This window comes from Pantherophis guttatus, chromosome 7 (assembly GCF_059756535.1).
Source record: "Pantherophis guttatus breed Tessera chromosome 7, ASM5975653v1, whole genome shotgun sequence".
Taxonomy (NCBI): Eukaryota; Metazoa; Chordata; class Lepidosauria; order Squamata; family Colubridae; genus Pantherophis; species Pantherophis guttatus.
The window spans coordinates 65,903,574-65,928,717 of NC_142069.1; the positions used below are offsets into that span (position 1 = coordinate 65,903,574).

Below are 25,144 nucleotides of genomic sequence, written 5' to 3' on the forward strand. Positions count from 1 at the left end.
AAGATAAATATTTCTCTGTCCAGTCATGTCTAATTTTAAGGTTCAATGCTCATTTCCGTTTTTTTTTTGGCCAAGGGAGCCAGCTTTGTCCGAAGACATTTTCTGTAGTCATCTGGCCAGGATGACTTTATGCTGGTCAGAATGTCATTACCTTCCCACTAATCTACTAGTATTTGCATGCTTTCAAATTGCTAGGTTATCAGGAGCTAGGTTATGTAGCACTCAGGCCTCGAACCGGGCGGTCAGTTTTCCATCTGAAAAGCTCAGCGTGTTTAACTGCTGAGCCATCACATCCCCTCCTTGTAATTTAGATTTATTCAAATAGTTTAAAGGAATAGCAAAATCTCCTCCTCCTCCTTCCCTGTGTCATTAGAATTAACAGATTAATGATAATACATTGGTTTAAATTTAAGGCAGCCTCTGCCTTCTTATTGCTTGATTGCTTGATTGCTCGGCTGCCATTGTAACTGGGGGGAGGGGGGGAGCTGTTTGAATGTCTGGGAGAGGGGAAGTGAGCTGGTGGAGAAGAGGGGGTAAAGTTTTCCACAGCGTTTTCTATGCACCTGGGAAGAATGCTGATAACCACTCAAGGTCAACTGTAGTGGCATACCAGGAGGATGGCACTATCGGAAGCTGCACCCCACATGACCCCTGGGGGGGATGTGGATTGGATAATCCTGACTGGGGGGTTTTAAGGATGCTTTCTATATGTGATTTTCACACCTATTGCCTCAGACCTTGCTTTTCTTTGGTTGCATTCAGTTCATACTCAGTAAAAGTACTTTTCTCTATGAAAATGGAGTCGGGGGTTTTCTTTCTTTCTTTCTTTTTTTTTTATTGAAAAAGTTTTCAAATACAAATTTTTCCCCCTTTTTTCTCCCCCTCCCCCTCCCTAACCCCCCCTCCCCACCCATCCCCCCCTGTGACTTCTTCATAACCAAAACCCTAATTTTCTCTATGAAAATGGAGTTGGGGGTTTTCTTTCTTGAGTACTGAGTACACCTGACAATCTAGTTCATCCTTCTACTGCTGAGTTCTCTGATAACATGTTTATTAAAAGCAATACAACTACTAAATATATCTATAAAATAACATTTAAGCAGATCTCTAGTCCTAGAGGATGATTAATTGCTTCCATGGCAAATTTATAACAGAAATTTCACCTCCAAAATATTACATTTAATGAAAATTAATACCTGCTTATTATAATCATGTGTAACATGTCATAAAAGGAATAAATAACTTTCCAATTTTCCAATCAGTTTACACATTATCTTTATGATCCTCTTCACTTGGAAAGATTAAAATTATTTTCTCCATTCCTTGGAATATTTCAAGGTGATTTAAGAACTTCCAGACCCATGGCTTTGCAGGTCATTCTAGTTTGAATCAGCACCACACAACAGGAAGTACTGCTTCTTTGAGATAATTTCCTGTTATGCTTCCTGTTCTTGATGTGGCCATTCCTTGGATCAACATCTGGAAGACAGCAGTTTATGTTAAGTGAATGGAAGGCTCTACCAATGAACAGGAAAAACAAAAGGGTGTGCATTCAGTGAATGTTAAGAAACTTTTTAATGAAACCAGAAAAAATGATCTAATAACTTTCAATATCTTTCAGTAAAATACCTCTTTAGAGCAAATACTAGATGATATTTTAAATAAATGAAATAGCAAATTTTATTTATAAACTACCCTGTTTCCCCAAAAATAAGACATCCCCTGATAATAAGCCCAATTGGGCTTTTGAGCGCATGCGCTAAAATAACACCCCCCCAAAAAAAAATATTTAAATGCATGCGCAGCCGGTCCCCGCCATTTCCTCTGGTTTCCTCGACATGCCCTAAAATAATAAGAACTCCCCGAAAATAAGGCCAAGCACTTATTTCTGGGTTCAGAAAAATATAAGACAGGGTCTTATTTTTGGGAAAACACAGTGTAACTATAGAATCATTTGACAAAAAAGTTTTTTGCAACACTTTTTACAATATATACCAAATACCAGCTTACTGAAAAACAAAACATACTGAAATATAAATGATGCATTTATACAACATCATTAATACCATGTTCATTTACATTGTCAGATAAAATCAGTGTACATATATGTATGTATAAAAATCTAACTAACCACCAATGTCACTTTAGGTTTAAAAAATCCACATAAAATATTACATACATACAGTATTACATTACATATTTTATGTTGAATGTTACTATTTGAAGATGATGTACATTGATTAAATTAATGACAGAGGAATGAAGGTGGTCTGTATGACTATGTTATAGTATTATTTCCAGCATAAAAGCAAAGATTTTAATATTTCATATATAAGAAGAATATCTTTAAAAGAAACTGAATTCAAACAAAAGTTTTAAGTCAGTTCAGTCTATTTGTCAAGATCAAACTACCTGTCAGATCCACTATGTTAGGCTTGGCACTTCGCTGGCATCTTGCCATCAAAGCACCAAAGGGAGGGAGGAACAAATGGGCAATAAAATTGTATGGTTCTGTAGTGGGAATTCAGGAGGGGGGATAGCAGTTGAAGAAGAGGAGAGCATATTCGGTTTGTGTCAGGCATCTTAAAGATCATTTTCCCTGAATGTGGAATTTCAGTCTAAACACCTCAGTATTTCCCAAAACATTTCTGCAATGTCAGATTGGCTAAAGACAGACTGGTCATGGTGGGAGGGATGGGATACCAGAGGAATAGTTCTGTATTGTTGCATGGGAACTTTTAGATTCCATCTCACTTTACTGCAACCAGCATCTCTTAGTAAAAGCATCTTTCAGTTCAGTTAAACGGAGTCAAAAGTTTTTCTTCCCTAAGGGATAAGATGGGGGCAGATTGGCAGAACTGGTTCGGTGATGTCATACCGTCACCACTACTGGCTCGGCGGAACCGGGCGGAACCGGGAGGAACTGCAAAACTGCAAAACTGCAGTAATCTGCTCAGACCCAGGTGTCAGGAGGAAGTAGGATTGAGAAAAGACAGCTATGGGGATGACCTTTACTTGTGGAAGCTGTGCAGCCACCGATGAGAACAGCAAATGGAGCTGTGGCAGCCACCAATGGGAACAGTAAATGGAGCTGGAGGAGGAAGAGGAGATGAGTGGAGAGCATGGCCAGGCTGACTGTGTGATGAAGCAAGTCATAAGGTTTATGTGGGGAGCTTTTGAGAACCACAAGGCACGCAAAACCCTTGCCCAAGGTGCACAACCCAATGACCAGCTACTTCCAGACACAGTGACTGACAGGGTGACAGCATCCACTGTAGTGGGCAGCACAGAGCTGGGTCAGCAGCAGCGGTGACCTCCATTACCCCCAAACCTAGGGGGGCAAATCAGCACAGCCCCCCTGTGGGGCTGATATTAGTAAGAAGGAGGAACCGCAAGACCCTTCCACTGGGCATGACGTTTGATGGAGATCCCCAGCAGCTGGGATTCTTTTTAGCCCAGGTTTGGATCTACATGCAGGAATTTGGTCCCAAAAAAGCTACAGAAGGCAGCAAGATGAGATGCGTCACCATGGCCCTAGAAAGAGTTGCAGCAGTGGATGGTCACCCTCCATAATGACAGCTGAAAGCTGAGGAACTTAAATCGGTTCATGGTGACACTCCACAAATGATTCAAAGACCCACTGGCTGACCGCAAGACCATCAGCCAAGGACGGAGAAATGTGGTTGAGTACAGTCAAGAGTTCTGTGACCTGGCTTGCAGGCTCACTGACTGGCCACAAGACATCCTCATTGGCTTTTCAAAGACAGGCTAAGCAACAAAGTCTACATATAGTATAACACCTGCATCTCTAGGAGGGCCCCTGTACCCTTCATGGCTGGTGCATGCTGGGGGAAGAGATAGAAATCGATCTAGCTTGAAACAAGCATTGCCCAGGGAAGGGGTGGCAGAAATCCTTCCTGGAAAAGAAAGAAATCCCAAAAGCGTAGGCATGCACCCAGAGCCCTCAGTGATGTTCCACTGCCTGTTTCAAGTGTGAGAAAAAGGGGTACTGGGCAGCTGAGTGCAAATCCAACCAATCTACCCAGAAAGCTACCCCGGACCCTACCAAGAAGCCTGCCAAGCCACCACCACAAGCCTGCGAGACAGCCCTGGAAGGAGTGGGAATTGTAGAGTTCAACCTATCCCCCCAAAGATGGTGAGAGAACTCCAACCAGACCAACAGAGGGCCCAGGGAAGAGCAACACTGATTCTGACAATGACCCCGTGGTAAGTGGCCTGGTCACCCCAGTGATAGTTCCCATTGAGCCTCTTGAAACCCAAAAATCTGTCCCCACTACACCCGATACTGTCACCACTACCAGAGTCGCTCAGGATTGAGAGGGAGCAACACTTAATTAAAGACATTCTAGATTCTTGTAAACACTGAAGAAAACTCTAGTATTTAGTTGCATGGAAAGACTTTCCTCCCTTTGAAACTGAATGGGTAAACCTTAAGCACATAAAGTGATGAGGTTCATTAAACACTTTCATAACCAATATCCTGATAAACCAAAATAGCTTCTATATCTAACCATGATTCTGTATTGTTTTCTGTCTCTTTATCCTGTTTTGCAAGATAACATCCCTATCAAAGAGGGCAACATGTCAGATCCACCATCCTTGGCTTAGCACCTTGCTGGCATCGTGTCATAAAGCATTGAGGAAGAGAGGGAAAAACAAATGGACAATAAAGTTGTATAGTTCTATGGTGGGAATTCAGGAGTGGGGAATGACAGTTGAAGATGAGCAGAGCATATTGGAATCCGGTTTATGCCAGGCATTTCAACTTCCCTGAGTGTTCACCAGCCTAAACATCTCAATGTTTCCCAAAACATCTCAGTGATGTTGGATTGGTTAAAGACAGCTTTAACCAAGGGCCGGTCATGGGAGGTGGGGTGGGGGAAGGGAGGGATGGGGAACCAAAGGAATTGTATTGTTGCATGGGAACTTTTAGATTCTGCCTGACTTTACTGCAGCCAACATCTCTTAATAAAAGCATCTTTCAATTCAATTAAACGAAGTTGAGAGTTTTTCTTCCCTTAGGGACCAGACTGGAGCAGGTCTGACATTACCTCTGTATATATAATCTGAGACATTTGTTTTTACTTCCTCTGTGCTGGACATTTCTGGACAAAATACAACTTAAGTTGAACCCCTTATTTGCTTGTAGATGGTAACAGATTTAAAATCATTTTTATGTATTGTTACCTTGCAATATCATCTAAACACCATTAATAAATAAATGCTGATATATATACATTTTATTTATTTAAATTTATTGGCTGCCAACTCAGCGAACTCTGAGAAGTGTACTAAACCAGAAAAAACATGAAAACAGTTAAAACATTAAATCAGATAAGTTAGACTAAAATGAATCAATAAACAGAATCTACAAAATAAAACAGGTGCTTTAGACAAATAATAAGCTTCAACCCCAGATTTGGGATGAAAGCCAGGTTTTCAAGTTTATTGGAATCCTAGGGGAGAGGGAGACACCCTTATCTCTGTGTGGATGCTATTTCTGAAGCTGGGGAGTGCATAGAAAAGGCATGCTTCTTAGGTCCCACAAAATGTCAATCTTTAATGGAGGGGACCTGCAGTACATCCATTCTGCTGGAACATACTGGGTGAGCAGAAACAGCTGGAGACAAGCAATCTCTCAGATGTCCAGGCCCTGAACAATACAGGGCTTTAGAGGCAAGAATCAGCTAGTTGAATTGCACTCAGAAGCTGACTGGGAACTAATGTAACTCATGTAGTAGTGATGACACATGGGCATACCAAGAGGTACCCGTTACTGTTCACACCAGTACATTTTGAACCAACTGTAGCTTCTAAGTAGTGGTCAAGGGCAGCCCCATGTAGAGCACATTGCAATAATCCAATTGTGAGCTGACCAAGGCTTAAATAACTGTCTGAAGCACCCCTGGATTAAGGAATATATAATGCATATAATAAATATATATCTGCATATAGCCAAACCAGCTAACATATAATAAATGGTAGATAGCAAAGTTTATTTATTTATATTATCTATATGGCCGCCTATCTGATCTTCCTAAGTAGCTCACAGCTATCTAAAATAGAGGTAAAAACAATACTCTTCTCACCAGGCCAAATGGCCTCCATGGTTAAACCTCTCCTAGCCCAATGCTGGGACAGAACCAGATCTTTGTAGCTTTCAATGGAGCTGTCAACTCTGAAGCTGACCTGGCTGAAGCCATCTTGGAGCTTCAGTGTTCCCACACTGGAGCGAGGGATAGGGAGGGGGGATTAGAGATAGCTGGGGATGTGTAGTCAAAATAAAATACTTTCTCCTGGGAACTAAGGACGCTCTCACACCTGGCCAGGAGAAGGAGAAATGTGATGTCACCAGACCAGCAGACGCTGCATTGATTGGGCCATGTGACTGATTGTTTGGGACTGGGGAGAAAACTTTTACTTTTAATTAGGTGAAAACCAATGGATTTATTACTTGGAACCCTGACAGAAGCGCTATTCCAGAAATCCTGCTTTCTAGCGAATCTAAATTGCGCAGCACAGCTGTCCCCCCCCCCTCGCTGTTCTACTTACCTTCAAAAGGCTCCTTTTTCTGTGTGAAGCACATATTTGGTGTGCAGTGCGCATGTGCATGCAGCACACGTTTGGCGTGCACCATGCATGTGTGAGCAGAGAACTGCTAGCAACCCATGGAGGATTTTCCCATTGGGTTGCATCAATGCATCCCAAACTGATAGCCATCCGGCATTTGCTTAAACATACAGTATCCAGAATTAACCATCTCTCTATGTAAGTGATTCCACATCAGACTATTTTCACAATCAATGCAATCAGCATTCAGGAAATAACTTTGAAACCTATCTCTTCTGTGGTTACTCTCTTTTGTACTGAACTCCATTTGCAACAATAGATAATTTATTTAATTAATTAAATAATTGTATACTGCCTGAGTCTCAATAATTCTGAAAAAGAAAAGAGTAGCACTATAAACGTATACATGATGATGATCCTGATTAAACCACTGCAAGTTGAAGGTCTCTTTAGTTAAAGTTAGGGGGCATAATCAATATTGTGGGTTAGTAAATAAATATTTTTCAGCCTTCTCATCAAGGACTGAGACTGAGTGACTGGCCCAAAGTTACCCAGAGGGAATCACATGGCCAAATGAAATAGAATAGAAGATGCACTGTCAGCTTATCAACCTATTATGATCAAGCCCATGCTGAACAAGCAGTAACAGTGCATTGCTGCTACCTAGTAAAACTATGCTGTGGAAGTCACAGGAGAAAAAAGTCATTTGCAAATGTTCCGGTTATGTGCCCAATAACCATTAAAAAGTAATACCCTAAACTCTTAACTCCTTGCTGTCATCTATTGCAGTTTGGGTTTGTACAGCCCAGATACATTAGTCCTAGGTATGAATAAGGTACAGGTTTTGTGCAGTGCAGTTTATTTTCCTGTTTTATTGCATTTGGGAACAGATTTATATCAGAATTTATGCCCATGCATTGGTGTGTATTTGTTTAAAATGGTGGGGGAGAACCGACAAATGGGTGTTCTTAGTGTGTTTTAGTCTAGAACTCACATAATCTCTTATCACTGGCCTACTAACCGGAGTCAAAATTCAAAAGTTCTCAAGGCATTTGCTTACATTAATTTAAAACCCTCTCTAGTTATTATGAGACCTTGTTTTCAAAGTATCACTTAGAAACAAGAGGCAATTCAAAGCAGCATGATGCAGGGAGTCCAGAATAGCCATACAATACATTCAACATTACAGCAGATGAACATGCATATATGAAAAGAGTGGAGCCTGTGTCCTGATGGTGTAGTACAGCTAATCCTCAATTTACAACCAATTGTTTAACAAGCTTTCAAAATTATGACAGTGCTGAAAAAAGTGATTTACAACTAATTCTTGTACTTACAACTGTTGCAGTGTGTTATGTGTTCAAATTCAGGCACTTGGCAACCAACATGGTTTTACAATGGTTGCAGGATTCCAGGGTCATGTGATCACCAATTTCCCAGGGAGGTTCTGCCAAGCAAAGTCATAAGGAAACTCAGATTCAATTAACAACCATGGTGACTCGCTTAAAAAAATAGCAGTAAAAAGAGCATATCTTGCCCAGCCTGTGCAAAGTACTACTTTGCATTGTATTGCACATGTACACACAGTATTCAACTTACATGCATGCACAACATATATCTTTGTTACAAGAAGAAAATATAAATACTTCATATGACCACTGTTAATTAAAGAGTTGGGAGAATTTAAGAAGCTGCCTATTTTCCTATACCGTATATTGTTTTCTTGATGCAAACAATAACGTTCCCATCCAATCAAAAGAGACCCAATCACCTATAGAACTGCTCAACAAATAATAACTCGGTTGCTAGCCAAGTAGTTGCCAGCTGCATCTTGGAACTAATTCCAATGATACTCTTGATACTTATAGTATGTGAGAGAGCAGGCTGCCCAGACAATTGCTGGCACCTGTGCTATTTTCATCCCCACTCCCCTTTAAACCCAGTGTCAGCACGACAGCAACAGGAGACAATATAGACTAGAGACAATAACAAACCCTCACAATTTATCATCAGTTCCCAAACACAAAATTCACGAGCCTGTTCCCCACATGCATACACACACTACCCATACATACTGAAATTGCTCCTTTTTTGGCAAGGAAACAATATTTTAACAGATACGTTAATTATTCCCAGCTGTAAGAAGATTGTTTCTTTGGTAACTATGTATTTCTTCTCTGACTAAAGTGTTTTCTTCTCTGACTAAAGAGATTGTGAAACAGATCTTCCACAGTTGCTATGCTTTAATAGCAGCTGCAAAGTACTGATAAAAACAGAGTCTGAATCATCCTGAATAGGCTTTTTAAAAAATAATTTGATATTCTAACCCTTGTTCGTATGTAGTTTTCTTGATTAACCCCTACCTCCCTCTCCCTTTCCCATAAAGCTGTTATTTATCTTATACTTAGTTGTATGTTTTGATCTGAAAGACAAATGATAGCTAGTAAAGATAAAACTGGAGAAATGTTTGCAGAGGACTGTTAAGCATCATTTCAATCCTGATTCAGCCTTATCATTAAGCAAAGTAAATGATACTTTGGATAGCAGAGATGGAGAAATTGTACAGTCACAACAAATATTAATCTGTAGGACCCATCACAAATCTCTTGCTTTGGGGAGCTGTCTGAGGATAGTTGTTTGGCTATGTTTGTCATGGTCACTGACCTGCAATAAATGTTCTATTAAACCCATGACTGTTCAGGTTTAAAGTCTGACAATGCCTACTAAGGAACTTAACTTGGAATTGAGGCACTGTTTGAAGGTCTGTGTGGTGTATATACACTGATCAAAAAAATAAAGAGAACACAAGCAGAAGACATCCGAGATCTGAATGAATGAAATAGCCATATTAAATACTTTGTTCATTACATACAGTAGTTTTGTGTTCCCTTTAGTTGTTTGAGCAGTGTATAAACTACTGTATGTAAAGAACAAAGTATTTAATAAGGCTATTTCATTCATTCAGATCTCGGATGTCTTCTGCTTGTGTTCCCTTTATTTTTTTGAGCAGTATAGTTCTTAAGGGATGGGATTTGGATTAAAGATACTTTTTAATCACAGAACTCATTGGATCAATTATTCTCCCTTAGTCCAAACTTACCCATAGAATTGTTGTAGACAGAGACATCTATGGGGAGGTTTAAAAATAAAATCAAGATGGCAGCCGTGACCACCAACATGGATCCAAGTCCAGCCCCTTGTGCAATATCATATGCAAATACAAAAGCTTGTAATTGTAACTGCCAGCCTGACACATATCTTTGGCTGAATAAGTAACATTTGGAAAGATCCCCTGTATCCTGCTTTGAGCTAACATAGTAAATATGGAATAAAAAATTATCCATTATTTATTAACTGCTTTGTCTCAGGTAGTAAACTGCATTGAATGGAGTTTCATTTTGTGGATAGTTTAGAAACTAGAATACTTTGACCACTATCCTATTTTTAAACATGATGAGCTTTACAGAGTTTCAAAATAGCATCTGCTTGTTGAAAACAACAATTGAGCCTTTTTTCAAATTTAAAGCCAGGCAAAATTTAACTCTGCATGCTGAAATAAATTCATTTATTCGTTTAGTCAATGTTTATAGCCATCTATCTCAGCAAAGCGCTCTGGCGGTTAACAATTATAAAACTATAAAACGGTTATTCCAAAAAAATAAAACATCCAAAAATAAATACATACGGTAGCTGAGATAGTTAGCCAACTATCACTTAAGTCAAGAAATGGCCCTTAACATATTCCAAGCCTCAGGCTTGAGTACATAACCAAATTCTGAAACCTTGCGAAAAGCCAACATGATTGGAGCCATTCTAATCTGAGGGGAGAATACCGTATTCTGCAAAGCTATAGCAGAGAAAGCTCTTCTAGTTCCTGCCAGTTGACAGTCTTTAGCTGTCGCGATGTGCAGCATGCCCAATCTGCTGGATCAAATTGGGTGGGTAGAGACTCTTAGAAAAAGATGATTCCTCAGGTTATGATCAATTATTTCCTATTGAGTTCATATTTGCCCTTTTTTCCTCACTGTATTGTGTTTCTCCCAATAATCACAGGACTGGGATTATGTAAACAGGTGCAAACATTTGTGATTAATATTGTAGAGCACTTAGTACAGATCCAGTTCAATTCTTAAAAATAAAATAATTGCATGCAGTTTTGCAAATATTACACACATTTCTCTGTGGTTTTGTTCAAAAGGCTCTTAAGGCATTTATGAGAAGTTTTTCCATTGGATCCAAAGATCCAAAGCTGAAGAGATAGAACCATTTTCCTTCCATGACCTTTCTTATGTTAAAGTATCTTAGCCTTTGGGAATGGGCTGCATGGAAATGAAATGAATAAAATAAAGTATGTATTCATGCTTTTTCTAAATTGAATAAACAACTTATGATAAAACCCATGTCAAAAAAAGAATTCTTTCATCCAATTGATGGACAATGCTAATAATGAAATATTTGAATTGTTACATGAAAGACTACACTGTTCAGAATGTTTATGCTAAACTATGAGCTATGCTTACTTTTTGCTCCAAAACAGTCTTTTTGTGTTTGCTGGAAAGCTGGCTTTAGTTCTGTTTGCTCAGAATGGACTAGAATGAGGTTGAAAGCAGGCATTTTATTGAGGCTTTTCATTACTTCCCCAAAAGTCTTTAAAAGGGGAATAGTTCCTTGCTAAACTTTAAAGTTAGGGTGAGTCATAGTTGCTATTGTACACGGGATTCCTTTCTGGAATTCATACAAGGTACAAATTATCTGTGTACATTTGGATCAGATGCAGGAAGAGATTATCAACCTCCTTTCATTAATTCTAAACAACTCTGGTCTTCCAAAATTGTAAATTAGTGTCAGAATAACACTCTGAGCTCTGTAGGGAACAAGAATAAATGTATTATTACTAGGGAAAAAATGATCTTTTGATTCAGCTCATGATACTCTTATTGATGAATTTCCCAGAAATAAAATGGAGCTTGCACAGACATGAAATCAGTCAGATGCTTTTAAATTCTGGGTGTGTTCCCTTTCTATGTTTTAAATGCACAGTGAAACAATGCGAAGTCTATATATTTGCATACAAACCACAACTATTCCATAATGAAATGGCAATATGAAAAAGATGTGAAAATTATTAAATTTGGGTGATCTTCACTGCATGATTGCTAATCTGCAGTTGTATATTAAGAGAACAGAGTAAACAGAATTTTAATTACATTTGCAGATACTACTTCACAAGAATATGTTGGGAACACAGGAAGCAAACAGGACAGGATTTAAAATTCTGTATAGAGGTGTAAGTTAAAAAAAGAAGGTGACTAAATATGTGTGTGAGAGATCAGGATAAGAGAACTTTTATCTGTCAAATTCTGCACCAACATTTTTAAAAAGATATACCGTATTTTTTACTCCATAAGACACTCCAGAACATAAGACGCACCTAGCTTTTGGGGAGGAAAACAAGAAAACAAAAAAGCTGTCTCTGCCTCCCAACCGCAGCACGTGGCTCATCAGGGCTCCACTCCATTGTGTCCACTACCAGTCAGCTGAGCGACAGCTGGATCCTGGCCTCCTGTAGCCCCATAAATCAGCAGGTTGGCCGACCAGAAACAGCACTATTGCTGCCTCCTCTGTGTCTGCTGCCTCCGCCAGGGAATGCTGGAGCCTTCACCAGCATTCCACAACTATCGCTGCCGCTTGCCATCACTGCCACTGCTCACTGCTGCCTATCGCTGCTGCTCACCGCTGCCACCATTCACTACAATGGCCTATCGGAGGTTGGATCGGCCTCCCGGAATACCACCAATCAGCTGTTCCAGGTGGTGGGGATTGCCGCCGCCTGTCACTGCTGCCTGTTGCCATCGCCGTTCACTGGCGGTGGTGGCAACAGGTGGCGGTGATGGGCAGCAGCGATCCCCACTGCCTGGAACAGTTGATTGGTGGTATTCCAGGAGGCTGATCCAACCGCCGATAGGCGGTGGCAGTGAATGACAGCGATAGGCAGCGGCAGGCATCCTGTGCAGAGGCTGAAAACGGGGTGCACGGTGACCAAAAATGGGACCCGCAGAGCCAAAAACGGGGCCCGCGGAGGCCAAAAATGACCAAAGGGTGGGGACCGACAGGTGGGTGAGGCTTCAACAGTATTCGCTCCATAAGACGCACAAACATTTCCACCCACATTTGAGAAACAAAAAAGTGTGTCTTATTGAGCAAAAAATACGGTAAGTCTACATTGTGCCTAGAAGAGCATATCTGATATAGTAGTTTCTCTGGAACCATTGGAAAGCAGTAGTAATTGAAAAAAACTCAACAACTCATTCCTTCTTGGCATACAATTTTCAAAAGCACCCAAAATCAAACTAAGTCAGTAATTGGCAATAGATAACACATAGTCACAAGTGATATTTAAAGAGCTTTTGAAACATTCATGTATTTATAGATATGAATGACGTATGATATTCCAAACAATGTAATTTTGATGTGATACATGCCAGTCCATCAGGGGTGGATTCTAACATTTTTTACTGCCGGTTCTGTGGACGTGGCTTATTTTGTGGGCGTGGATTGATGGTCATGTGACAATTATTTAGGATTTAGCAGAGGTACTGGTCTACCAGGCTTTTAACTGCTTGCAGAGCTGTACCGATCTACCCATTTATTTTTGCAGGCACTGGTCTACCCATTTATTTTTGCAGGCACTGATCTACTCATGTATTTTTGCAGGCATTGATCTACTCATGTATTTTTGCAGGCACCGGTCTACTCATTTGTTTTCTTTTAACACTGATCAGCTGTAGGGCGGCCCTTTGAAGCCCCGCGGCAAGAGTTTAAACAGTTTTTTCCCCTCTAGCCATCAGTTGGGACTCAGGAGGCAGCAATAGATTGGGGGTGAGGCCAAATAAAAGGTAAAGAATAATGCGGGGGGGTGGGGGAGGCAGAATCGGTTCGGTGACGTCATATCGTCACCACTACCGGCTCAGTGGAACAGGGCCGAACCGGGAGGAACCCACCACTGCAGTCCGTACACCTTTTAGATTTCAATTCAAATCTTATGGTATCTTTAAAAGTTCTTACACTGTATGAATCCAACTTTTTAAAATTATCAAAAGACTTTTAGATGCAAAAGTGTATCGCTAAGCAGAAGGCCACTGTGATTTATTAAACAAAGCATGTGTTTAAGTATCTTAGTATGATATTTAAACCCAGCTAATATATTCCACTGAGTTCAGTTGAGTTTGCTTTCTAGGCTGGGCTGTTTATTCTTGCAATGTTTGTGTTGCATACTGTATGATGACACCAGTTTAAAAGCACAACTTCTACCTATTTAGGAGAAACAGCCCAATAGTGTTTCACTGTCTCTTTATTTCGTAGCTAGATATTATGCTTAACATAATTGCACAATTGTATGCAAATATACCAATCTCCTCCCGCTAGTTCAATTTGAGTAATAATACATTATATATCCTCACAACTGATTTAATTAGGAGTGAAATAGCAGTTTGTTTCCATTGAATGTGATCTTAACAGTTGTTAGTTTGAACCTACCAACATAGTCCACTTTGTCTACAGGGGCTCAATTTATAATTATTATGGTTGGTTCCATTGTCAGCCACATGTTTAGACTGGATTTGTCATTTTTATTCCCTATTGAGTCCTTCCCAAGGTGGTGTTAAAAGTATTGCTGCAGGATGTAAGCTGTTCTGAGTAAAGCTGCCTTTTAAATATGACTGATGGTGATTTTGTCATGCCAATGTTGTTCAAGTGGTACTCCAGATATTTGGGAATTGCACTCAAGGAACCTATTATTATTGGTACTATCATTGCTTTCTTTTGCCACAGTCTTCTACTTCTATTTGCAGGTCTTTGTATTTTGTGATTTTCTCCAGTTCTTTCTCCTCTATTCTGCTGTCTCCAGGTAGTACCGTGTTTCCCCGAAAATAAGACCCTGTCTTATATTTTTTTGAACCTTAAAATAAGCGCTTGGCCTTATTGCCATGTGCTCAAAAGCCCAATTGGGCTTATTATCAGGGGATGTCTTATTTTGGGGAAAACAGGGTACAACGTTCACTATTCTGACTTTAGTCTTTCTTACTAACAATTGTTAATACTGGAATATCACGTGACAAGTGCTTATTTATTTGAATTCTAAAGTCCAGAGCAATTTAGCTTCTTCATTTTCTATTATTTTGTCTATTTTGCAGTCCTCCCAGTTCTTGCTTGTAATGTTATTTCTTGCAGATCTCTCAATGCACCATTGTTGCTACTTTCTCAACCCATTGTTTTTAGTCAGTCTGTGCAATCTTGCAAGCCGCTATTTGGCTGATCCACTATTTCTTCAGTCTCCATTTGGTGTCTGTTGCTGCCTTCTCAATACTGTCTTTGTATGCATTTATTCTTAAGGCTTGGTCTTATGCAGCCACAATTAGTCCCTATATCTCTTTCTTCAACTTTCCTGCTCTTAGCCATTGCCAGGTCTTTTTGTTCCCTACTTTGCCTGCTATTTTTCTTTTTAGGTACTGCCCATGTTATGCTTTGTCTTGCCACATCTCTTCTTCATTTGGTCTTTCTTACAGGCTACTTTAGTCAATTTAGTATTCAATAAATCTTCATGATATACTAGCTTCACTGCATCTTTCTCCCCATCTTTCAGATATTCTTCCAATGTCCTTTTTTCTTCTTCAATTCTCTGGTGTACTTGTATCATTTCATGGCCACCTGCGTTCCATGGTAAGTACTCTGTCAACATCAGTGAGTGGAAGAAGGACATGATTTATTGTCATTATTTTTCTGATCTTCCTATCCAAGGCTTTTAGTTCTACTTGAGCCCTGTCCACTATTCCAGGTGTGTATCCGGAACTGCCCAGGTATTACTTGCTTTGATGATATTTCTCCATGGAATTTGAATGTTAATATTTTGAGATCTTTTCTACTCTCGTGATGTATTCACTTCTAACACTTTTTTTTTAACTTCAGTATGTGTTAATTACAGCATGTGTAATTAAAATTTGGGATTTGCTACCATGGCAAGCATGGTAGAGATTTGCTACCATGCTTGCCTGGCTTCAAAAAGATTGTGAATATATGCCCTATTTGATTTTGCTTCTTTTTTAGTTTTATTTTCTTCTTTCTACTTTTCTTTTCTCCTTGTTTTTTTGTGCTAAATTAATGACAGCAAATATTTAAAAAATAAGCAAATTTTGCAAACCAAACATAATGCTTCCTGTCTAGCTGTGCATATTTTTTTTCTCTATAGCTATAAGTGAACCTAACACAGTGTTGAACATTCACTACTATCTTTCATGACATGTGACACAAGGCATACACCCCTGGGTAAGGCATTGTAGTACCATTGCCAAAAGTATTTGTTATGGCATGGAAATGTAATGGTATAGATCAATTATCCCCAATGCCTTTAGGCATAAAACTACTGCATATTCCACCATTTTCTAGATATCTAGGGGTTTGGGTGGGGATATGTATTGCTTGTGAATATTTTTATATTTCTTAAAAACCAATATATCCTACAGTACTTGTAAAGTATATTTATATATGCAACTGCTGAAAATGTTTGATCCTTGGACCATTGTGGTGCTCAGAAATGGTTGGAAATATAAGAGCAACTGTAGAGGAGTACATCCAGAGTTATTTATTTCTTTGGAAGGATGCAAAGAATATCAAATACAAATATTTCCTGTTTTGATTGCTCTTGAAAAATACAGAATGTTGATTGCTATGACAGCCATAAGAATAGTGAGATATTGCTGGAGATTTGTTATTTGCACTATAATCCAAGAAACATTTGCTATTTTGAAGCCTTACAATTATGTAAGTGTAACTATTTTTCCGCTCTTATTGCGTCATCAGATAATCGCCCGGCCGCCCTGTTTAGGGTGACCCGCTCCCTGCTCCACTAGGAAGCGCGGGAGGACCCCTTGGAGGGTAGAGCCGAGGACTTTGTACAATATCTGTATGACAAAATCGCTCAGATTCGGGAAAATTTGGACTCTGACTGGGTAGATTCGGGAGGGAGGATGGAGGCAAGTCTTGAGAATATTACCTGGGAAGAGTTTGATTCTGTGACTCCGGAAAACGTGGACAAGATACTGGGCAGACTGAGCGCGGCCACATGTTTATTGGACCCGTGTCCCTCCTGGCTGGTGCTGGCCTCTCGGGAGGTTACACGAGGTTGGCTCCAGGGGATTATAAATGCTTCCTTGAGAGAGGGTGTCTTCCCTGCCGCCTTGAAGGAGGCGGTGGTGAGGCCTCTCCTCAAGAAGCCTTCCCTGGACCCAGCAGTGTTGGCTAATTACCGTCCAGTCTCCAACCTTCGCTTCGTTGCGAAGGTTGTTGAGAGTGTGGTAGCGCAACACGGGAGGGGGCATGTGAGTGGCAGGCACCCAAGTGCACCTACAGCTCCATTGGTGCGAGAAGCATGTGCCCGCTTCTCACACAAATGGAGCTTCATATGTGAGCAGAAGATGCTTGCACTCATGCACAAAGCTCCGCTCGCACAAGCAGTGAGCACTTACACTCACACACAAAGCTCCACTTGCACAAGAGGAGGGTGCTTGTGCTTGCACATGAAGCTCCACTCGCGTGAGTGGAGATGCTTGTGTGTGAAGCTCCAATTGTGTGAATGGAACTTCGCATGCAAGCGCACTCCGCTTGCGCGAGCGGAGTTCCACACACAAACACACACACTTGCCCATTGTTCACACAGCCCGGTAGTGGGTCACAGCTCAGGGGTTGGGGACCCCGGCGTAAGTATCTCATTCCCATTGTATTCAGCATATTTTTATATTTTTGTCTGCCATACCTGGCTCTTACTTCCATATTAAAAAGTAGACATGAAACCTCTTAGTTATTTTTGCTTCCTTTAACAAACATTAATTCCTTGCAACAGACCATATGTTAATAGCCTTTCCATCAGGATGTCAAATGTCACCCAATGTGGAAATAGAAGACACCCAGCTCTTGATAAGTTAATTTTATTTCTAGGAAAATCTGAGATTGTATAAAGGAAGACTCTGAGACTCAAGCTTTTTATATACAGGACCAACGTTCAACTTTGACATTTCTTTATCCTGTCCATTTGTCGTGACAAGCTGAGGGCCATTTGTTCTTGGGTGGGAGAAACAGTTGACAGTGATGCATTGTTTTTGCAATGGATCAGCCTGCTCTCAGGCCCTGTGCTTCTGCCTTTGCCCTCACAGAACATTTTCGTAAAATCTCTTCATTCATTTTCCCATCTTTGGTAAGCATTCTATTTTAAGGCAGTGTTTCTCAACCTTGTCAACTTAAAGATGTGTAAGTTCCCAGGATTCCCCAGTCAAGATGCTATATTAAACTATACCAACCAATCTCCCTCTTCAAGAAGATGTATAGCTTGTAACGATTCACTCCAATTATTTTCTCAGGCACAAGTATTTTGGTCTTTGATACATTAATTTTTAGATCCACATTTCTCATTGCATTCTACTGTGAAACATTTGACTCCTAAACACAGTATCATTTTTATATGAAAGTATAAGTCCACCCATATTCACATCTCCAACAAACATAACACAAAAATCAACATTTATACATAAACATATGTATAAACATATAAAATAACTAAGGGATATCACATTCTCTGTGTTATTCCCTGCTCAATTTGTTGAAACATTTACCATTACATACAAGTAGTCCACACTTACCAACCCCTCATTCAGGGACTGTTCAAAGATACAATGGTACTGCAAAATGAGATTTAGGACCAGCTGCAGCCGTCATAGTGTTCCCAAGATCATATGATCACAATTCAGGTACTTGGCAACTGGTGTACATTTACAGCAGTTACAACATCCTGTGCTCACATGATCACCACTTGCAACCTTCCTGCTGGCTTTTGACAAGCAGTGGGGAAGCTGGCAGGAAGTCGCAAGTCGTAGAAACATGATGTTGCACTTAACAGCCTGCTGTGATTTGCTTAATAACTTAGCCAGAATTGACATAAGTCAGTGTGGACCTGTGATGCCATACTTAAAAACCATGTTGCTGCTGCGAATTGTGGTTAGTAAGTGAGAACTACCTACAGTATATTCCATTTACTCTCACACAGCCTTACTTCCATCATATACCATTCTTGCCATATTTAAACAAACCATCAACTCCGTATTCATGCCAGGTAATCCATAATTCAAGCCCATTCAGTTTATCACATATTTTCTATAATTGAACAAAGATACAATACATGCTTTTTCTCACATCCATTCATTTCTCATAATTTTTCATTGCTAATATCTTTGATGGCTGAGGTATAGCAATTATTACAAACAGCAGGGTCATCTAAAGTATGAGTAAAATTGAAGAGCCCTCTGAGTACTTGGGAGGACCCTATCTTTACTACTAAGTAACCAAAGGCCAAGGCTTAGTTTAAGCACCATGGGATAATCACATCAGATGCTATGAAAGGCAGATGGCAGCCACCCAGAGAATTCTCCTGAATTTCTTTTGTAGTTCTACACCTTTAGAAAATCTGCTCTTCCTTTGTATTCATTTGAAGAAATAATTATTTGTCATCAGCAAACTTTTGTACCTAAGCTAAAACTATTTTGATGCTATTTTTAAAACAAGGTTTTGGAAGAGGAAAAACAAAACAAAATTATTGATGGAGTATGGCAAGTGGGGGAAGAAAGCAGAAAAACAGATGAATAGAAGATAGAAAAAGTATCTTTATCCTTCTTCAAAGTATGTAGGAATGGAGGAAGAATGAATGGGAAAATGTTAAGCACTCTCTGCTTCTTACTACAGTTATATTCAGTCCTAAAAGTGACTTTGCATTGCTGTTTTTGAAAAAGGATATTTATTTTTATCATTTTTTAAAATGTAAAATGTATTTACTTCTAATTTGTGATATTGGGATGACAAAAATGATTGGGGGGGGTAAGCTATGTAAGATTCCAGATATTACTAATATTGCCTCACTACATACCAGGTGTGAAATCCAGGAGGTTCCGACAGGTTCTGGAGAACCAGTAGCGGAAATTTTGAGCACCGGCAAATACCACCTCTGGCTGGTCCCAGAGTGGGGTGGGAATGGAGATTTTGCAATAGCCTTCCCCTGGAGTGGGATGGGAATGGAGATTTTATAGTATCCTTCCCCTGTCACACCCACCAAGCCACACCACACCCACCAAGCCACGCCCACAGAACTGGTAGTAAAAAAAATTGGATTTCACCACTGCTACGTAGTCTACTATAGATTCATTTTCCAATCTTGCTGAGAGTGATATTCCAGATATAGTTTTTCTCTTGCACATACAGCCAGGTTCCATTTGTGCTTAAATATAAATCTCATAATCAGAACCTGTCGGTGCCATTGTTTAGAACGGTGTTTCTCAAACTTGGCAACTTGAAAATGCATGGACATGCTGGCTAGGCAATTATGAGAGTTGAAATCCATGTATCTTCAAGCTACCCAGGTTGAGAAACAGAGTGTTGGAGAATTTAATGACTATAGCTTGTGTTTTTAACAAACAGATCCATAATTTTCAATGATGTCAATAACACAGATGTCTAGCTTCTCTAACCTTCAGAACAAGCCTATTATTTATTTAGAGTTTCTTCATACACGAATAAGGTTATAGTTAGGAAGTCCAGCTAAATTCTTGGTCATTCAATCTGTGCCTGTCTTTTACATGCATGTAATCTTGATTATTTGGATAGATATTCAATTTGGAATGAATTGAACAACCTGCACCTATGTTGCCTCTCTAAAAAAGATTGGGGCTTTGAAAAAATAGCTCTACCTTTTGTTTTCTTCAGAAAAATGTCTACAATGGCTTCTGAGGCAAGATGGTAACTGCAAGGGCGCAATCAAAAACTCTACCTCTTTTTTATATAGCCCATATATGCGATACTTAAAAAAAAAGAGTGGAAACTCTAGATATAGCTGCCACTTTGACTTTTTTAACCCCCTACAGATGTCACTTTACCTTAAGGTGACCAGCCGTCCCGCTTTTGGCGGGACAGTCCCGCTTTTGAGCAATTTGTCCCGCGTCCCGCAGCGTTTCAAAAAAGTCCCGATTTTTCTTGAGCCCCAGCTGATGGCTAGAAGAAAAAAAAACTGTTTAAACTCTTGCCCGGGGCTTCAAAGGGCCGCCCTACAGGCAATCAGTGTAAAGCAGGTTTTTTTCCCCCTAGCTAAGCTTCAGAAACGAAACCGAAACCAGGGTCTTTGGTGCAGCGTGACAAAATGAGGCAGAGAGAGATTTATTTTTATTTTTATTTTTCCTCCCCCAAAAAGGTAGGTGAAAAACTGCAAACAATGGGAAATTTAGGAGGAGAGTTCAAGATTTTAAAACACAAAGGAAAAAAAGCTGTATTTAACTAGGGAATTGTAATAATTGAGATACTATTAATTGTATATTGTGTTGAAAGCAGAAATGGTTAAGTTGTGGTTCGGAGGAATATATGGGAGAAATTATTTGGTTTATTATTATTGGTAAATATAATTAATTGATTTGTAAGAAATTGGATTGCATGGAAATAATTGGAATATTCATGTTCATATTGATTAATATACAAAAAAGATAGTTTTATAACTAATTGATTTATATTAAAATGTTGAATTTGTATTACACAACTGTATTACATAATTACATAATTAAACAATGTGAGGATGGATATAAAAATAGATGACAATGGGAAGGGGTATAATATAGAATAGAAGGGAAAAATTGAATTTGATTAAGATTAGAGATGAGGATGAAGGGTAATATTGGTTTTTTTAAAAAATAGATGAGGAATAAATATGGCAAAAAGGAAATATAGAAATTGTAAATTTAATTGAAATGACTAAACGCTGTTTAAATTTGTGAACCAGCCAAATATTCTGTTCAAAGAAAATACATTGTATGTTTGTATGTGTGTTTCTAATTATTGCTATTTATTCATATTTGTTCTCTTTTATTCTTTAAAGTTTAACAATTCATTCTTTATCTTAATATCTTTATATTTGCTTGGGGTTGGCTTTCTTCTCTTTCATCTTTTTTATTGTACAGCAATCTTTCTCCTCAAACCTACCACCTCTCTCTTTTCTTTCCTTCTTACTTTCTCTTCCCCCCCACCCTCTTTTTCTCCTCCCTACTTCCTCTTTCTTTCTCCTTCTCCTCCTCTCTTCCTCCCTCTCTTACCCTCACTCCTACTCTAATTTCCATTCCTTCATCCCTCTCTATTGCTGTAATCCTTTAATGCATATGGACTACTCAGAGGGCTGAAAAAGTTATTTTTGACTGGTCCTCACACTTTTGACCAGTCCTCGAACTTATGACTGTCCTCACATTTTACATTTTTGCCCTATCTTGTCATCATGGTGAAGAGAAGCAGTTGTGAAATGAGTGACATGGTTGTTAAGAATGCTGCATGGGCATAAATGTGAGGATGGTCATAAGTGTGAGGACCAGTCAAAAGTGCGAGGACCTGTCAGAAATGACTTTTTTCAGCTCTCTGGTTAGTCCTTTTGTGCATATGGACTACTCAGAGGGCTGAAAAAGTTATTTTTGACTGGTCCTCACACTTTTGACCAGTCCTCGAACTTACGACTGTCCTCACATTTTACATTTTTGCCCTATCTTGTCACCATGTTGAAGAGAAGCAGTTGTGAAATGAGTGACATGGTTGTTAAGAATGCTGCACGGGCATAAATGTGAGGATGGTCATAAGTGTGAGGACCAGTCAAAAGTGCGAGGACCTGTCAGAAATGACTTTTTTCAGCCCTCTGGTTAGTCCTTTTGTGCATATGGACTACTCAGAGGGCTGAAAAAGTTATTTTTGACTGGTCCTCACACTTTTGACCAGTCCTCGAACTTATGACTGTCCTCACATTTTACATTTTTGCCCTATCTTGTCATCATGGTGAAGAGAAGCAGTTGTGAAATGAGTGACATGGTTGTTAAGAATGCTGCACGGGCATAAATGTGAGGATGGTCATAAGTGTGAGGACCAGTCAAAAGTGTGAGGACCTGTCAGAAATGACTTTTCAGCCCTCTGAGTAGTCCCTATACACATAGCCATGGCCACCCGGTCACATGACCAGGTAGCCACGCCCACCCAGTCACATGGCCTCCAAGCCACGCCCACACAATAAGCCACGCCCACAATGGTGTCCTTCTTACCAATGTTAAAATCTGTTCACCTTACCCTATAGACATAGCCATGGCCACCCGGTCACATGACCAGCTAGCCACGCCTACCCAGTCACATGACCAGCTAGCCACGCCCACAAAATAAGCCCCGCCCACAATGTCCCTCTTTACCAATGTTAAAATCTGGTCACCTTACTTTACCTATGCACTACAGCTTTTCTTAGCATAAATCTACTAAATTGTTTTAGGTTGCTATATTGCACTTACATGCAATAGTAAGCATGAAGTTAATGGCTTCTGCAGTATTAGACTATAATCACAGAGATCAAAGTAACAAATCAAAAGAGTATATACAACTTCACAAATATAAATTTCCAGATTCTTATTTCCTAATGTTGTTGGACTAATAATAAAATAAGACTCTTTCTCCTAAATTCACATTTTAAAAAAAATGTTTTTTTATTGGTGATCTTGCTGAGCTGCCATGTTGAAATCAATATGCTGTTGCTGGCAGCCATACTGTGGTTATCAGATCCATTAGGTAAATGCGGTTGAAGGTGCCTGTACTGTGTTGCATCACTGTGAGAGGGAAGAATTGGCTTTTACAAGTTGGCATGGAGCCAGCGGATCAGTCCACACTGAGGTCTTTTCCCCATTGCCTCCTCCATCTCTGTTCTTTCAAGGTACCTCATTACTTTCTGAAGAATTTCTCCCACACTGTAGCCCTTTTGGGTTGCTTTCTGAGCCACTTGTGGAAGATCAGCTAGTTCTCCTTCTCTGTCATTTAAGAATGTCAGGTTGGGAACATTGAAATGAGAAGCCACCATCCACTGGAGGACAGCCTGGAGTTCTTTGTTCAAAGAGCCATTTTCACCATTCTGATTAGTTACTATAACTCCATTTGTGCCACCTTGTCTCATATTAGATCTGACTAAAGCAGCTGTTCTTGGTCCTCCTAAATTTTGAGATGAACCATTATATTGTTTGTGTGATGTATCTCCACTGCCTAAATTTGAACCATTGCTTCCAGTCTCTAAAAGACACAATTTAGTCATAGATTTCACCAACTGGTCAATATCTAGCATGTTCATACGGTCCACATTGCCACACATATCCAGTGGTCCACTGGGTAGTTTTGAGGTAGCCTTTATTCTCTGAGGCTTGCTTTCAGGAGGAGGGGCTTGCCGAAGACTTCTATTCATGTTATTGCTATTGTTGTCTACATTAGAAACAGCTTCACGCATGACCTTCTGGATGGTTGATGTGAGGATGCTTGAAATATCTTCTTTTCTTGATTCTTGGTACTGAGCTTCCTGCCACCCCCCTCCTCGTTTTGAAGGGCTAAAATTAGGGATAGTGACACCCATGGTCATCCCTGTCCTCTCGTAACTGGAATCCTGACGTTTGTAGCCAAGTGAAGGATTATTTGACATACATGGTCCACCTTGCTTTGCTTTTTTCATTAGCTGCTGCTGAATCTTCATTAACGCACTGTCAATAATAAGTTTGGCACAGTCATCCATTGAAATGATTTGTTCTAAACTTTTGCTTCCACAAGGATAAGGCTCTGCTTGTCGATTTCTCTTTTCCTGTCCATTATTACGGGTATACATTATGCTGTTTTGAAGCTGAGCTTTTCTGATGACCCTGCCAGACTCAAGATGTTGTCTCTTCTCTCAGCTTTCTAAGCTCTCCTGCTCATATCTAGGGTATGCCCAGTGTAGACTAATCGTTTCTATGGTAGCAGTGACATCACAAAGCACCAGTGTATTATCCAGTAGCTCTGGCCTGATGACAATGCTCCCATAATGATTTATTTTTTAAAATATCATCTCTTACTCCATAATTAGTACTTAGTGTTGTTGAAGAATATGAACGTCTATTATTTCAGTAATTGTTGAAATGTGGAAAACCATTACATTAGCAGTATTAAGCTATTACTCCAAGAATCTAAATATAAACTTTCTGCCATGATTTGGAGCTTCCGTCCCATGATAGTCTTTGTTAATAGAGTTTCAGATATCATCCTACAATAGGTACAAATAAATGATGGCTCTTCAATGTTGGACTGTAATCTTTATATTTTTTGTCATTCCAGCTCGCATTAATAAGAGTAGGTGTGAGGCTTATCTTCTCAGTAGGGTTGGACCTTACAAGTAAACTTTTTATAATAATTCCCATTTTAGAACTGCTATATAAAAGTTAAATATGACTCTTTTTTAAATGAGTCACCAGCAACCAAATTAACATATTTGCTGATAACATTTTTCTTATAGTAACACTGTTGAAATGTATTTGAATATAAGTAGCTCAGGTTGGTAGTAGGGTTGTTGGTCTCAGCTCCAAGCTTGGCAATTTGGTTGCAAATGTTTCATCACCATTCAAGGAGACAATGTTGGTGCGCTTTGAATTGTGCTAGTCTGTCAGAGCATTGG

At 39.6% G+C, this 25,144-nt stretch overlaps 1 protein-coding gene and 1 long non-coding RNA gene across 2 annotated transcripts; both read right to left on the reverse strand.

Annotated features, from left to right (window-relative positions):
• Window positions 1-1,157: 1,157 nt before the first annotated feature.
• Window positions 1,158-18,335, reverse strand: LOC117673555 (uncharacterized). The gene is made up of 3 exons (XR_004593505.3): window positions 18,279-18,335; window positions 7,929-8,038; window positions 1,158-1,479 (listed from the first exon to the last, which is right to left on the reverse strand). It is a non-coding gene; the product is annotated as an uncharacterized LOC117673555 (long non-coding RNA).
• Window positions 18,336-23,311: 4,976 nt separating this feature from the next.
• On the reverse strand, window positions 23,312-24,322 carry LOC117673556 (A-kinase anchor protein 4-like). The gene has a single exon (XM_034430986.3). It carries the CDS (start codon window positions 24,320-24,322, stop codon window positions 23,312-23,314), a length of 1,011 nt encoding a protein of 336 aa, XP_034286877.1.
• Between the last annotated feature and the right edge of the window lie 822 nt (window positions 24,323-25,144).

What these genes read in the sequence shown, in the direction of transcription:
- LOC117673556 (XM_034430986.3), bottom strand. Translation starts at nt 24,322, where the DNA reads ATGTATACCCGTAATAATGGACAGGAAAAGAGAAATCGACAAGCAGAG.